The sequence below is a fragment of the Amblyomma americanum genome, chromosome 6, assembly GCF_052857255.1.
Source record: "Amblyomma americanum isolate KBUSLIRL-KWMA chromosome 6, ASM5285725v1, whole genome shotgun sequence".
NCBI classification, from domain to species: domain Eukaryota; kingdom Metazoa; phylum Arthropoda; class Arachnida; order Ixodida; family Ixodidae; genus Amblyomma; species Amblyomma americanum.
In genome coordinates, this window is record NC_135502.1 from 69,685,082 (window position 1) to 69,700,537 (window position 15,456).

The 15,456-nt window shown below is 48.0% G+C and overlaps 1 protein-coding gene across 1 annotated transcript in view; it reads right to left on the minus strand.

Moving 5' to 3' along the window:
- Window positions 1-672: 672 nt before the first annotated feature.
- Window positions 673-15,456, minus strand: part of LOC144093656 (uncharacterized) — a 64,306-nt gene continuing 49,522 nt past the window's right edge. Inside the window, exons 4-5 of the mRNA XM_077627247.1 lie at window positions 5,009-5,260; window positions 673-2,609 (exon numbers count right to left, since the gene is read on the minus strand). Of these exons, the coding sequence (XP_077483373.1) occupies window positions 2,506-2,609; window positions 5,009-5,260 (356 nt within the window). The 3' untranslated portion in view covers window positions 673-2,505. The remainder of the gene's footprint in view (window positions 2,610-5,008; window positions 5,261-15,456) is intronic.

Sequence of the window (15,456 nt, forward strand, 5' to 3'; positions counted from 1 at the left end):
AGCTATATCTGTTTTAGTGCCATAGCGTCATAGCTTTCGTTCTGCGGGAAATCCGGTGTCAACTGTGTCGTCGGCGGCGTTGTGAGCGGAAAAGCAGGCGGCCTACTTGTCACCAAGGTCAAGTTACTTTGCGACGTCATCACAATCTGTCCATCTTTGCAGGCGGCACTTTTCAAGCCAGCGTTTCTGCTGTCTTTTCCGCCACGCTCCAAGCATCATGTCAGTGTGCTGAATGCAGAGATTGAATTTGAATCTGGATTTGAAATCAACGATTTTCCGAAAAAGGTTGCTCGGGGAGAGAAACCTGGGTCTCGCAAGCCCCACCAGTGGCTGTGTTTGAAACAGCTACGTGTCGGGGCAGTGGCGCATCGATTAACCGCTGCACCACAGCACCAGGAGTGGTATGATGACTCCCCACGATCTATGAATTCAAAGTATATAATGAGCAATTCCGCATATAAGGGCATGTAGGCAGAACCTAAGCGAAGTGATACGCAAAGAGGGCCACTGAAGGGGCCCATTAACGCTTTCGCGTTATACCCTATCCCCTCAGGTTTTTTCTTTAACTGCTGGTTCACGTTGGTTGGGAGACCCTGTGTGTGCTGTAAAAGTAGTCACCAACGCGAGCTGGCAACACCGCACGAAGCGAAACGAGCATACACGATGAAGGCAATTGAATAGTAAGCATACTATATTTTCGATACCACTGACGTCCGGGTGAAGAGATCTGCAGAGAAAGAATTAAAATACGATTGAGTAATTAAGAAGAAGACAAATAAAAAGAAGGAAAATAAAAAAAAAGCTGAGGATAGGTTCCTCGGCTGCCTTGGCTGTGGCCAGGGCGAGAGTGTTCACAACACTTCCACGGACACGTCCTGTCCTGGTCCCAAGGTCTCTTGAGGGTCACGATCGAGTGGCAGATGTCTTGACTTGGAACAATCACTATATGTATAAGAAGTTCGCGAGTAGTCTTTGTTGTGCTTTTAAGTTTCAGTCCTTGGTTTACGTTTACTTTTTGTTTTTTCACACAACTAGGTCACTACAGAGTTGACACGACGGCACACTTCTGTGAGAGCACGTGGTTAAGCTTGGCGATACGATGTCTTTACAAGCTTCTGTCAGGAGTCCAGCGCAGCCGCATGCTTGGGCTCGTGTATGCGAGAATCAGAACGAACTTTCTAGTGTTGGTGCACAAATGCGATTACTTTGCTTTAACCTGTACATTCACTCTTTCTAAAAGAAAAATCCCATGAATGATGTCCGAGTATAAGCTAAACGTCTCGCAGGGACTACCAGTGGTGTGGAGGTCGTGACTAGCCTCCCCCCACTCTGTTATTTTTTGGTCAATCCCCAATGTACATCACATCAGTAAATCACAGCTTCCTGTTCACCTCTTTCCATATCCGAGCGCCATGCGAATATAAGGTTTATGGTTTATGGAGGTTTTATGTCCCAAAGCGACTCAGGCTTTGAGGGTGGCTCTGTGGTTAGGGCGCTCGGCTACTGCGCCGGAGTTCCCGGGTTCGAACCCGACCGCGGCGACTGCGTTTTTATGGAGAAAAAACGCTGAGGCGCCTGTGTGCTGTGCGATGTCAGTGCACGTTAAAGATCCCCAGGGGGTCGAAATTATTTTATTCCGGAGCCCTCTACTACGGCATCTCTTTTTTTCTTTCTTCTTTCACTCCCTCCTTTATCCCTTCCCTTATGGCGCGGTTCAGGTGTCCAACGATATATGAGACAGATACTGCGCCATTTTCCTTCCCCAAAAACCAATTAACAAAAATTAAAAATGAGGGACGCCGTAGTGAAGGGCTCCGGAACTTTCGACCACATGGAGTTCTTTAACGTGCACTGATTTCGCACAGTAGAAGGGCCTCTACAATTTCGCCTCCATCGAAATTCGACCACCGCGGCCGGTGTCGGACCGAGCGCAGCCGAGCGCCATAACCACTGAGACACCGCGGCGGCTGTTCATGCGAATATAAGCATCCTTCTTACTATCGTTAAAAAAAAAGTGAAATTAAAGGCTTTGGCATTGCCGTTTACAAACTACAGATAACCATGAACATCATGAAAAATGGTTTTGGCAAATAGGACTGACTACATGTACCTTACGAACGTTGCTTGATACCTGCCTGTGCGGCTGTACTTTGTATGGTGCGTCATGGCTTGTGGGGCCGCACACTGTACTGCGTACTGTGAGAGAAGTCTCGCTTTGCTCTGCTCGCATACAAAAGCCCTGCGCTGACGCGGAGACAACTGGCAGAAGATCGCAGACGAGGACGATTCCTTCTTTCAGCTAACTTGACTTCCACTACGGCAGACGATGCCACCCAAGCGCACAAACTCACACACGCTGTGGACTCGGCGAACGGCTTGGTGGCAGCAATCTTAAGAGACTTTCTTCGCACCCAGTGAGACAGAGAGAAACGGTTGAGCTCGTGTCTTCTTGCAGGTGCAATGGGATTGACGTCTTCACTCTGGCGCCACAGAAAGCCACGGTTGCTACGTCGAGGTCGATGCCAGGTAAAGGGACAGCAACGCGGGCAGTGTTGTCATGGTGGCAGTGAGCAAACTGTTCCATCCTACTTCAGCATGGCCGTTTACTTCTGGAAGAGAGAAGGCACGCCTTACGTGAGAACACTTGTGACCGCTGTTAAGAAGGTTTGGAAATGCCGGTTTAGTCGTACTGGCAGCTAACTCATTTGATGCATGAACTTTTAATAAACTTGTTCAAACGTGACTAGCTTCCCTGTACTAACGCAGAGTCTAGATTCCGAGCTCTCCTCTGTGCGAAGTTCCAGCTGAGGGATCGCTCTTCAGTGTACCAACCTAGCTTAGCAGATGAGAGGGTCCTTCCCGTGACAGTCACCTTGTGGTCTCGCCCTCGTCCCCAGAATAGGAGAGGAGATTTCCCTCCCTCCACTTCGCCACCTTCCAACCGTGACAGGTGGTAGACCCGTGTGCCACCCGTGTCACTTCCCAGATGTAAGGTGGCAAAATGAGACACTGTCAGTGGGTATCGGGACATGAGGCTCTTATGATATCGATAATAAAAGGGTTTGGACTGTTCGAACTCAGGCGAGGTGCTAAGTAGTAGCCTTCACTACCCGACGTGCTGCCACTGCGGGTGCCATGCATACAGGAGTGCCACTTATCGCTCAGCTGTTGTCGTTTTGCAATGTTCGTCTGCCATCTGTTTGCTTCACTATTAAGATAAATTTTCCCGGAAGATGAGTCTCATCAGTGCGTCGCTCACTCCGCTGATGGCGAACACGTTTATGCAGACGAAAATCTGAGAATTTGGACTCTTGGCCAGTTGTAAGTTCAGCTACAAGGTCGCAGCTTATCATATGTGAATCATAAACACCAATTTTCACATAGAACTCCAAAATTAACAAATATTACTGAGCTGCTGCTCTTGACGTATCCGCCAGCCCTCGCAGTGACTTAAATACCCCTGCTACTGCCTCAGCTCACCACTTTTAAACTTCAGATCAAAACTCTTTTGCTCGTCAGGCAACATAATCTGAAATCGACGTCTTATTGATCAACCTGTCATGTAAAACGAAGGGAACAACAGCTGCGTTGACACTTCGGCATTGCAGATGGCTGGCGTTGCGAAAAGCAGCTTTCGTGCTTCTGCATGGGTTAGATTCACCAGTTCCGACAGATTAAGCCACAAATGAGTGGGGATTAAGGCGGGTCAGATAACGTCCCTTGCAGGGCGAGTTTAGAGGCGCTCGTAAACGTTGCCAGTTATCTTAATTGGGTAGGTCATCAAAACGGCTTGTGGTCGTCTTAAGCTGCGCCTTACCACAAGGACAGATTCTCCCAGCTGCTCCTTGGATCGGCGAACTCGCCGCCTAGATGCCAAAAAAAGAGTGCTCAAAAAGAACTCGATTTAGCGGAGAAAACCGTAGTGCTTTTATTGTCGATGAGTGCCGATAATAGCTTCAGGAAGCGCCCTTTGCCGTTAATTTCCAAGTTGTTGCATAAGCAGAGGAACTTAATTGAAAATTTGTAGAGCGCATGCAGCTGCTGAGCGCGATTCCTCCTCATGGCAGCAATTGACCACCATCAAGGCTACATGTAACCTTCCCACCGAAAGAAGTCAGAACATAATTCGCAACACCATGAAGACGATGTGGCCTGTGGCTTGTCTTTTATGGAACTGCTGGAGTGAAACCACGATCTTTACACGCATTCACATTAATTAAATTACAGCTCCTGGAAAAAAACAAAGTTTGAACGCCATCTGGTGTTACCCGCATTATACTTCGTATCTCTTCACCTGCGCGCGAGGTTAGTGGCGGAGGGATAAGTATTTCGCCCATGAGCTTCTTGTGCTCTTGTTAATGCTTTCATCGCGCGCCTTCACGTATTCCTTGTTTGATTCCGCAGGACTGTCCAGACCTGTACACAAGTTGTACTTTGCACAACACGCAGTCAGGCTGCATAATTTCCGTGAAGTTATTATGTGAATAAAGTATTATTTACATAATTATAATAATAAAACAACATGCAAAATATGTGACTGCGTCAACCTGAGGTTAACGCGAGACTTTCTTCTGCTTTCCTATAGTCTGTTTTATGCGATCAGCGTGTAAACAGAATTTTTTTTGTCATAGAAAGCTGTTCCCATCACCACCACCACCACCGCCACCCATAATCATCATCATCATCATCATCATAGGGGCAGGACCATGGAGCAAGGAAAGCTCAGGAGAGGCCCTCGATATCCGAGCTGCACGTCAAAGAGTGTTGCGGAAGTCACGCGCTTTCGCAAGGACTACTGGGAGTCTTTGGCCGCTGGCGCAGCCAATATTAACGCTCGGCGCAGAGGCGTCGTCTGCTACAAAGTCTGCTGCGCATGAGCAAGCCCGCCGAGACGGCGGCCAATTAGGGGAGAGGGGGGGGGGGGGGCAGGGGGGAGCGACTTCAAGAAAATGTGACGTAACCGCCTCTGCTGAGTTCTTTCCTTCCTCCATGGGCAGGATGGACGTACCGCAGATGACGCTTTTGAAGGGCCTCGCTGTGGCGGGAGTCTGCGGGAGTCCGGCAGTGGTCAGCAGCTGGTTCGGCGCCACCCAGGAGCCGTTGCGGCACACCAGCTCCCGGGGGCCCCGCATCTCGTACCCTTCGAGGCAGTAGTATCGCGTCACAGACCCCTCGGCCGGCGTGCGCCAACAGGTCTCCTCGCCGCTCACGTTGTAGTAGCCGTTCACAATCTCTGGAGGCTCCGGTGGGCATCCGGCATCTGAGCGCGCACGGAAATCCTCTAAGGATGGAAGCTGGGAGTTCCAGCTCCTAAGAGCAACCAGTTACATGCATCTTAAAAGCGAGCATTACGCATACGCCCAATATACTGAGCAGGAAATGTAACGCACATGGATACTAAGTAGCCGAATTATGTCATAGTGTACCATTTGGAATTAAAGAAAAAGAAAACTGCGCCCACAGAAAAAGCAATGACAGCCGATATAGCCCGGTCAGGTCAAATGCTAATAAGGTACGCTAGCACGTTTTAGCTTATTGTTTTGCTGGTTATGGCAACGCACATGCTATGTAAGCATTCACAGAACGATCACATTCACACATGACTTGATTGGTGTTACAATACCGGTTATACATGTCTAGTTTAATTTAGTTTATGAGGGTTTAACGTCCCAAAGCGACTCAGGCTATGAGAGACGCTGTAGTGAAGGGCTCCGGGAATTTCGACCACCTGGGGTTCTTTAACGTGCACTGACATCGCACAGTACACGGGCTTCTAGAATTTCGCCTCCATTGAAATTCGACCGCCGCGGCCGGGATCGAACCAGCGTCTTTCGGGCCAGCAGCCGAGCGCCATAACCATTCAGCCACCGCGGCGGCAGGTTATACATGTCTCTAAACATAAGCAACACAAATGTCCGAATTTCCAAAGCCAGCCGTTGCTTCATAGAGTCTTTTGCCACAAAGTGTTTTGCATAGTTGGCCCACAATCCGGTGGGCAACCTGCCACAGAATTCGGACAGACAAATATCAGCGAAATCTGAGATTGGGTCTTTTAGTGCTAGCACACTAGAAAAGTTATTAGCGTAAATACACGAAAGACAGGACCGGATTAGATAAAGGGCAGTACAGGTTGCAGTGCAGGATTCACTTATAAAGCGTCACTGACGTGCTGGGCAATATTGGTCCGCCTGATCAACTCGCTCACTCATCGCTTCATCGAAGCTTTATAAGCCAACGCCCCGACAGAACATACGATGTTGATGCGACAGCATTTGCTGCAAGCTGCTAGGGTTCTATTGGTTTTAAAGTCGCAGAACAGGATGTAACGGCTCCTAACTAAATTGGTTTTTGAGGAAACGAAATGGCGCAGTAACTCTCTCACATATCTCGGGGGACACACGAACCTCGACGTAAGGGAAGGGATAAAGGAGGGAGTGAAAGAAGAAAGGAAGAAAGAAGTGCCGTAGTTCAGGTCTCCCGGATAATTTCGACCACCTGGAGATCTTTAACGTGCACTGAAATCGCACAGCACACGAGCATCTTTGCGTTTCGCCTCCATCGAAACGCGGCCACCTCGGTCGGGCTCGAACCAAGCTACACCGGCTCAGTAGACGAGCGCATTAATCACTGAGCCACCGCTGCGGGTAACGGCTCTTAAAGTAGTCAAAAAGATCATCACCACACGTCTTTTTGTAACGCATGATTTTGTCCGCGCAGACACCAAATGTTAGCCGTCGTCAGAATAGGACATAAAGCGCTCCAAATCCTCCTCCGCGCAGGCCTACCCAAAGATCACATTAGACACACCATTTTCTGGATACCGGGACACATCGAGATAGAAGGCAACCAAAGGGTCGATAGAGTCGCTCGCGAGTACACTAACCGAGCACTCTTGAACGAAGACCCGGAGGACTTCTTGAGGGTAATCCCGACGTACTCCGACATTCTAAATTATTACAGAGGGACGAGACTAAAGTATCCTCCTCCTCACAACAAATTAAATCAACAAGAAGCAGTTTACTGGAGGAAGCTGCAAACCGGAACCTTCCCCAATTTACACATCCTCAGCAAAATGTTCCCGAACCAATACAGGGACATCTGCCCATGGTGCGATGCAACACCCACCCTATACCATGTTACTTGGGAATGTGACAGAAATAAAGCATTCCATGGCTCAGAAAATCCGAGTGCGGAGCAGTGGGAGAATGTGCTCGACAGCGGCAGCCCAATCCTCCAAAGAGGATTGGTCATCCATGCCCAGCGAGCGGCCAAACTCAGCGGTGCCCTGGAATAGGGACGCCGACCTCTGCAAGACGGAGGGAGACACCTGCTTGAGGATGAAGACCTCTGTCTGACCGAAACACCCTGTTAGAGCATTAAAGTGTATCCTATCCTATCCTATCCTATCCTATCCTATCCTATCCTATCCTATCCTATCCTATCCTATCCTATCCTATCCTATCCTATCCTATCCTATCCTATCCTATCCTATCCTATCCTATCCTAGCCGTAGTCGCAGCCGCAGAGCATGCATGAGCATCAGGCTTTCATGTTCCGTTGTGCGGATATCTCCATGAAAGGTCGAATTTGTGCGCCAAGGGCGCAGCCGAACGAACTATACTCAAAGTACAGAGGGGCGCGGCTTTTTCGCAATATATAATTTTATCTGGTCTACGTGCTCATAAAAGCCTATACAGTGCCATCCCAGCAAGCTATCTAGCAAGCCTAAATGATTCTGCTACTATTTAAATCTGCTGTGTGTTGACACAAAACCTATTTTTGGACGACCAGGCGTGAGACTCATTCTTACTAGTTTGCAACTCCCTGAGCGTTGATACATAAACTCGAAATTCATTCAAACAAGGCGCAGATGGACGGCGAAGGAGAGGAATAAACACGAAAAACGGAACAGTGTTGGCTTCCAAGTGGCTAATTAGCGACAATCTAAGCGAACCGCATTCACATCACCATTGCAAGTTTTGCGAATGTCGACGTGAAAAGCTTGGACTGTTGCTAATTGGCTGGAAGTGAACGCCTGCAGTGCCCTCCATGTTTTTTAGAACCACCTTGCACAATAGATTACGCGTGTATTTATGCTCTACTAGAGGGTCATGATAGGAGCCAGACTTGCACTGATGAGGCTGGCCTTTTAGCTATTTGTTCTGTGGATAAATCCTCTTTCCTTATTGCACTCACATGAGGCTTCATTACAGCTATTTCAGAGGCCTAGGGTGGCTGCATGATTCATTGGTTCCTGATGCCTCGGGCTCACTCTTCTTACGGTAAGTAGTTTTTTTTTAGAACGACCAGTGAACCGGCCTTCTACAGAAAGGAAAGAAAATGACGCAATGTGATCGAGTGCGGCGTCCTGGCTATACAACGACGCCGACGTGACGACGAAGCGGATGGTAAGGCTCGCTGATCGGTTCTCGGCAGCTGGCTATATATTCGTGCAGGCGTTTTGCGAACCTGCCGTACGCATCAATGGCCTCATCAAGCATCGTGGAAGTCACGTCCTTAGGTTGGCCGTTCGGCACATAGCACAGGGGTCGTATTTTGTAACGACGTCTTTCTGGATTGATCCATTCGAACTTTTTCCATCGAAACGGAACCAGAATATGACTTTTTGTTATTTATATTTATACAATACTGCAGGCCTTGGTGTGGCCTATCAACGCTGACGTCACAGGTGACGTCACATATCACAGAGGAGCCGGGGTTATAGGGGCGAAAGAACAATGCACGGGAAAAAGAATCGATATGAAATACGGCCTCACGTATTCAAAAGCCATGTCACTAAACTTCTGATCGTGCCTTGATTATTCGCTGTTAGAAGAAGCAGCCCCACGGGATACGAATCGGCAGATCGAAATGATCACTTTTGGAGGCGATCGTTGTGTTCTTGCGCGAAGGTAACGGTTCCAACGGGAGAAAGGAACATGCATCGAGCGAGAGCCGCCCGATGGTCCCTTCGTGTCAGGTTGCATGATCCCGCCCGTCACACGTTATCTTTGTTCTGTGTCGGCGCGAAGGCGTGATGTGCGTCGATTTTATGCCGTTCCTGACCTAAATGTGGAGATCATATAAGCTCAAAACTGTGTACCTGAAGCGAAGAAGAATGACCTACACGCGGTGAGTGTATACGAAGGACTGTATATCAGGGCATACGTTTCTTTTTTTTTTGGCTTATCAGTGCTCAAATGCGGCCGGCGTCTGATAAAGTTTCCCGCGTTTCAACATACACTGGGCTCACTGCGGTGTGCCGGTCACGATGAAGTGAGTACCTGATAATGGTTGCAAGTGGTGGCCACGGTGCTCTCCATGTAGAATAAGCGCCGTGAGTGCGTCACGCCACAGTTTTGATGCTCTATGCATGCGAACTGGAGCAAACCAAAATATACCCAGACGGTGATTCTTGCTGGCTTCTTCTATGACGAATGACCTTTTCAATGACACAATGTGACACTGTTATTACGCAAGTTTAAATGTTGATCGTGAAACTACAGGTATATTCGTAAATTGGTCCTCATAATGATAGTAATATAAAACGTCGCACGCTGTTCACAGCTGGCGGGATGAGCTGTCGGTGGGGAAGGATGCATTTTTTTGGGGCAATTAATTTTTTTTTTTGCTGAGAAGATATAGGGCCGGTTGAAGGGCCCCAGGCCCCAGGGTATGCTTTTGAGCCTTGTAGTCTGTTGGTGTGTTTCGTGCCCCGAAGCTCTAAATCTCTGAAGGGTGAGGAGGAGATTCGTCGTCGCCCTTATCGACCCTGGTAGCTTCACAGGCGCTGTTAGTGCCCGACCTTATTACTCAAAAGCTAGACCACGTAGCCTGGATAGCTTCGAGCAGCCTTGTGCATTCTTCTCGCAGGAGCGCGTTTCATGGGCCGTGAGTTTCTGAAATGCTCACTGCACACAAGTAAACATGGTGCATGCAGAGAATGCGGGGGCATGTCCGATAAACCCGGTACCATCATAAACGAAGCCATACACATCAAACTTTATTTGCTAGTGTAGTGGACAGACATCAACAAATTTCATCTAGGCGCCTTTCGTACATGTGTTTACAAAGGGACTCTTGCATGTTTTGAGGCTATCATCATCATCATCATCATCATCATCATCATCATCATCATCATCATCATCATCATCATCATCATCATCATCATCATCATCATCATCATCATCAGCCTTACTACACCCACTGCAGGGCAAAGGCCTCTCCCATGTCTCTCCAATTAACCCTATCCTTTGTCAGCTGCATCCACCCTTTGCCTGCAAACTTCTTAATCTCATCCGCCCACCTAACCTTCTGCCGCCCCCTGCTACGCTTACTTTCTCTTGGAACCCACTCCGTTACCCTTAAAGACCAGCGGTTATCCTGCCTTCGCATTACATGCCCTGCCCAAGCCCATTTCTTTCTCTTGATTTCGACTAGGATGTCATTAACCCGTGTTTGTTCCCTCACCCACTCTGCCCGCTTCCGATCTCTTAACGTTACACCTATCATTTTTCTTTCCATGGCTCGCTGCGTTGTCCTTAACTTAAGCTGAACTGGAATCTGAACCTGGCAACGTTTAACGCTAGAACTTTAGCTAGTGAGGCTAGCCTAGCAGTGCTGTTTGAGGAACTAGCGGGAATTAAATGGGATGTGATAGGGCTTAGCGAAGTTAGGAGGACCGGTGAGGCGTATACAGTACTTAAGGACGGACACATACTGTGCTATCGCGGGTTAGAGGATAGACGAGAACTAGGTGTGGGTTTCCTCATTAATAAGGATATAGCTGGTAACGTAGAGGAGCTCTACAGTATTAATGAGAGGGTAGCAGCTATAGTAATTAGGTTGAATAGGAGGTACAAGCTGAAAGTGGTGCAGGCCTACGCACCCACATCCAGCCATGATGACCAGACCGTTGAAAGCTTCTATGAGGACGTAGAATCAGCAATGAATAAAGTAAAATCGCAGTACACTGTACTGATGGGCGACTTCAATGCGAAGGTGGGCAAGAAGCAGGCTGACGACCACGCAGTAGGTGACTATGGGATAGGCTCTAGAAATAGCAGGGGAGAGTTATTGGTCGAATTCGCGGATAGAAATAATTTACGGATCATGAATACCTTCTTCCGCAAACGAGAAAACAGGAAGTGGACCTGGAAGAGCCCCAATGGTGAGATTAAAAATGAAATCGACTTCATACTATGCGCTAAACCTGGCATCATTCAGGATGTGGCCGTCCTCGGAAGGGTGCGTTGCAGCGACCATAGAATGGTAAGGTCTAGAATTAGCTTAGACTTGAAGAGGGAACGGAAGAAGCTAGCGAAGAAGAAGACCATTAACGAGTTAGCCGTAAGAGGGAAAGCACAAGAGTTTAGGATAGCGCTGCAAAACAGATATTCGGCTTTAACTGAGGAAGATGATCTTGATGTTCATTCAATGCACGATAACCTGACATCAATAATTACGGAGTGCGCAGTAGAAGTAGGCGGTAGGACAGTTCGAAAAGATACCGGGAAGCTATCTCAGGTGACGAAAGATCTGATTAAGAAGCGCCAAAACATGAAGGCATCTAACACTACCGATAGAATAGAGCTAACGGAGCTATCAAAGTTAATAAATAAGCGCAAGGTAGCCGACATAAGGAAGTTTTGAGGCTATAGCTGACTGTATTTTCAGGGTTTTTAAGTGTTTACTTATTTAACCAACCTTTGTCTCTAAGCGGTTTCAACCACTCTACGGCTACCGGTACCAGCACACTGTTGTTAATTACAACATCCGAGTGTTCCATGAACCACAGTGTATTTTATCGCTACATTTTCTGGGCTTTTAAAGACCTAATCAGAATTTGACGCTCTACCTCTCTAAGCGGTTCCACCCACTCTAGGGCTACCGGTACCAGCACAGTGTTGTTAATTACAGCATCCGAGTGTTCCATGAACCACAGTATATTTTTTTACTATATTTTATGTGTTTCTAAAATGTTTACTTGATCAGAATTTGAAGCCCTACGCCTTCAAACGGCGCCAACCACTGTATACGGCTACTGGTATCAGCACAGTGTTCTTAATTACAACATCCGAGTGTTCCATGAACATCGATAGAGCACTGCTGACTTTAATCTCCAAGGATGTGAGGGAATCAGAGCTATGGCCTGTCGCCCAGGCACACTGTGACTGCGGCGGGTAGAGAGAAAAAAAAATTGAGATGAAGCAAACGCACAACTTGCGTGCTATACAACAGGGAATTGACTGCGCTGAGGCTCGAGTGCGTAGGGGTGGGGTGGGGGGCGAGTGTCGCTATCCGACTGGATGAAACGAATGAGTGATGGCGGTCGAAGCCCGTCGTTCGCGTCGCGAGCGCAGATGGAGTGGCACGGCGCCACCTTGCGGTCGCAACGAGCGTGCCTACGTCGGCGCGCCGCCTTCCTTTCCTCGAGCTCAGCAACCAAGTCTCCCCGTCTGCTACTACGAGCACCGCATATGTGCTGCGTTCGCGCGGTCGTCGCGTTCCCCAACGATTCTCGAGCCCCCTTTTCCCTCTCTTCTTTTTTTTCCCCTCTCAGTTCCTCACCGTTCGATACGGGCTGTCATTTCGCAAACCACACCCTGTCGAACGACGCCCCCGCAGTGAGCTGTTTTATATACTTATTTCTTTTATTTTCGACAATCACCTCCAGTTTGGCCACGGCGACAGGTCGTTCGTTGCATTCGGCGACTGGCAGACGCCCAACACTCAGGCGAACAGAAAATGAAGAAAGAGTGAGAAAGAGCTTCAAAGGAAAGTTTTAGTTTATGTCCGAGATTTCTCTTTCTTTTCTCTCTGCGGTATGCTCTCCTTCGTCGCCTACTGCCTGCCAACGCGAAATAAAGTGAGAAAAACTCCATCTCGAACGAAACGCCTGCTGTGGACCCGGTCACGAGGATCGCCAAGTATTCGTTTTGCAGCCCTTTCGTTTTGCGCGCCCGCTCGGTTTGCCTATTCACGTAGATGCTAGTACCTTCGTGATTAGTTCGGCGTCGTCGTGAACGATCTAAATAACAGCAGCCGGTTTGGTACTGGGACGGTGCGGCGGTATTGAAACTGTTCGTCGAACGCGGTCTACTGGAGCCTGTCGCTCAAGCAAATTTGGTGCCCTTGCCTTGGAAAAAAACAGTTTTTTTTTGCCGATAATAATCTTTCCTCGCTTCCGTGCATGCAGGATAGAGCAAAATTATTGTGAGCATCCATTGTGAGCATCCAACCAATTATTGTTCCACAAGTGTGACCGACTAGTGCAATTTTTTCTTCTAAATATTTTTCCTCTGGACAAATAATGCCCAGTGAGATATTTTCCGCTTCACTGCACCAGTAACAAGGAAATTTGTTATTTTCTACAAACTCCCTATTCCCGTTTATATTGTTATATTGCAGGCACCTTTACATCAAATTACATCGAAGCAACACAGTACACACTGAAGTTGGCCTGTGTCATGCAATGCATGAACTGAATCCTACAAACAAACAAAAATACAAACAAATTTTCGCGTTCTACTGACAGAGATCAGTGTCAAATGTCAGCAGAGCTCTTAATATCTAGAAAAGTTTCTCCATCCCTGTCCTACTTCGCAACTGAAATGTGTGCGTGGACTCTGGTTTTAAAGTGCGAATCCCAGAGGCTGCCATTCAATTAAAAACGGTGATCATGGAGTCCTCCTTGGAGAGCTCACAGTTTGAACTGAAAGGCGGTGAAATTTTTAAATTAAATTTTCTCAGTTATAATTGCAGATTTTACTGCCGGACAAACGTCGACATACCCGGAAAGAGCCATAGAATTGATCTTTACCTACAACAAGGCTTTGATCGAATGGTCCTCAGTGTCCCTTTAAGGAGCAGTTTAAATAAATAGCATGCAGAAGTCAATCCCCGCCGCTTGCTTTCTGCTGTGCGTGACTCCAATCGAGAAGAGCTTGTCCCCCTGCCAAACCATGCGCATTTTTCTCGCTGTGTTTGCAGTATTTCGTTTTCCAAGCTTCGCTTCCCGTGGACCACGAGGCCTTCCTTCCTTCATCTCTTGCGGTTGATTTCGGTTCCGGCCACAGCGTCGCGGTAGAGCGGCGCAGTTCCACTTTGCGGTCGGCTTCATTGTTCGCATCGATCCACCCTCAGTTCGCATCGACCACATCGCCCTCAATCGATGTCGGAAACCAGCCCCGTCACTGTTTCGCGCTTCTCCCAGCGTTATTGAGAGTCGCAGAGGAGGATGGGGTTGGCTTCCTTCCGCTACACATCCGTTTTGCAGCGGAAGCAACTTCTCCCACGAACTTGTGCACGACGGCTGACTTTCCGCGCGGTTCGTTACGGGTTCGAAAAAAAAAAGAGAGGGTGTAAGAAGAACAGAACACTGATCATATTGCTTACGCGGGTGAGCTATATATAGCACCATCTTGTTGCAACCAAGCCAACATGATAACAAGACATTTTGACGCGAGCAATATTTTCTAACAGCGGGGGTGCTACAATAGCGCTTTTGCCGCCACAAAAAACAAAAAAACAAAACAACAACGGATAAAAGCTTACCCGGTGCATAACGCCTCAAAAATGGCAAATTTGTACCGCATGTGTCAGTAAAGTTAACGTCATGGATCAGCACCGTGACCATACTTTGATAGAGATGTGAAAACACGTTATTACTGCTATGACCGATACTTTTATTCGCGATTATTACAAGGAATCCTCAGTTTTTTTGTTCTATCTGAGCCATTCACCGTCACAATGCAGCGACACGACAGAAGGTGTCATCACGTATTCGAGAATCAGTGGCAGAACTGCAGAACTTGTGATGCATATCACTGCTTGCTATCAGGCAACCGACAATGACTGAATCGAAGCTTTTAAAACCTTCGTGTCCAGACTTTCGTAATGTACTCTTTGCGCGTGTTGTACGGTATTCGTTTCGGGCTATTTCTGAGGTGTTGACTAGCGACCGCAGGAAGTCTGCGGGAAGGTGACGCAGCGCGCTACGCACTCAAGGAAGCGCTCGTAATAGTCCTCGTAAGCTCAGTTCGTTAGACTTTGCGAGTCCCTGAGAGCTTTTTGCGATCGAGCGGCAGGGGAGGTGATTAACAGTGGAGTTATCAACTCTGAGAGTGCTGCGCAAGTTGCTCGCTGTGAAATTAAAGCAATTTCGTACACGGAGCTTGACCAGTGTGAAAACGTGCAGATTTTACGATGTGTACCTCCTGGAATAAAACTTCGCCGCCGGTGTGAGAAATCGCTTCCTACTGTGTTTGTTCGCGCATGGAAGCTGCGCAGATTTTTTCTCTTTTCTTAATTGGGACGTTTTCACGTCTCCTTGCCTCCTCTGCTCGCGTGGGACTATCACCGCGCCGCTGCAACATGTTTCGAAGACGCAAACCCGTGTGCGCAATAGACGTTTAGCTGATAACTTTTTCTAAAACACCAAAAGCAACTTCCCAG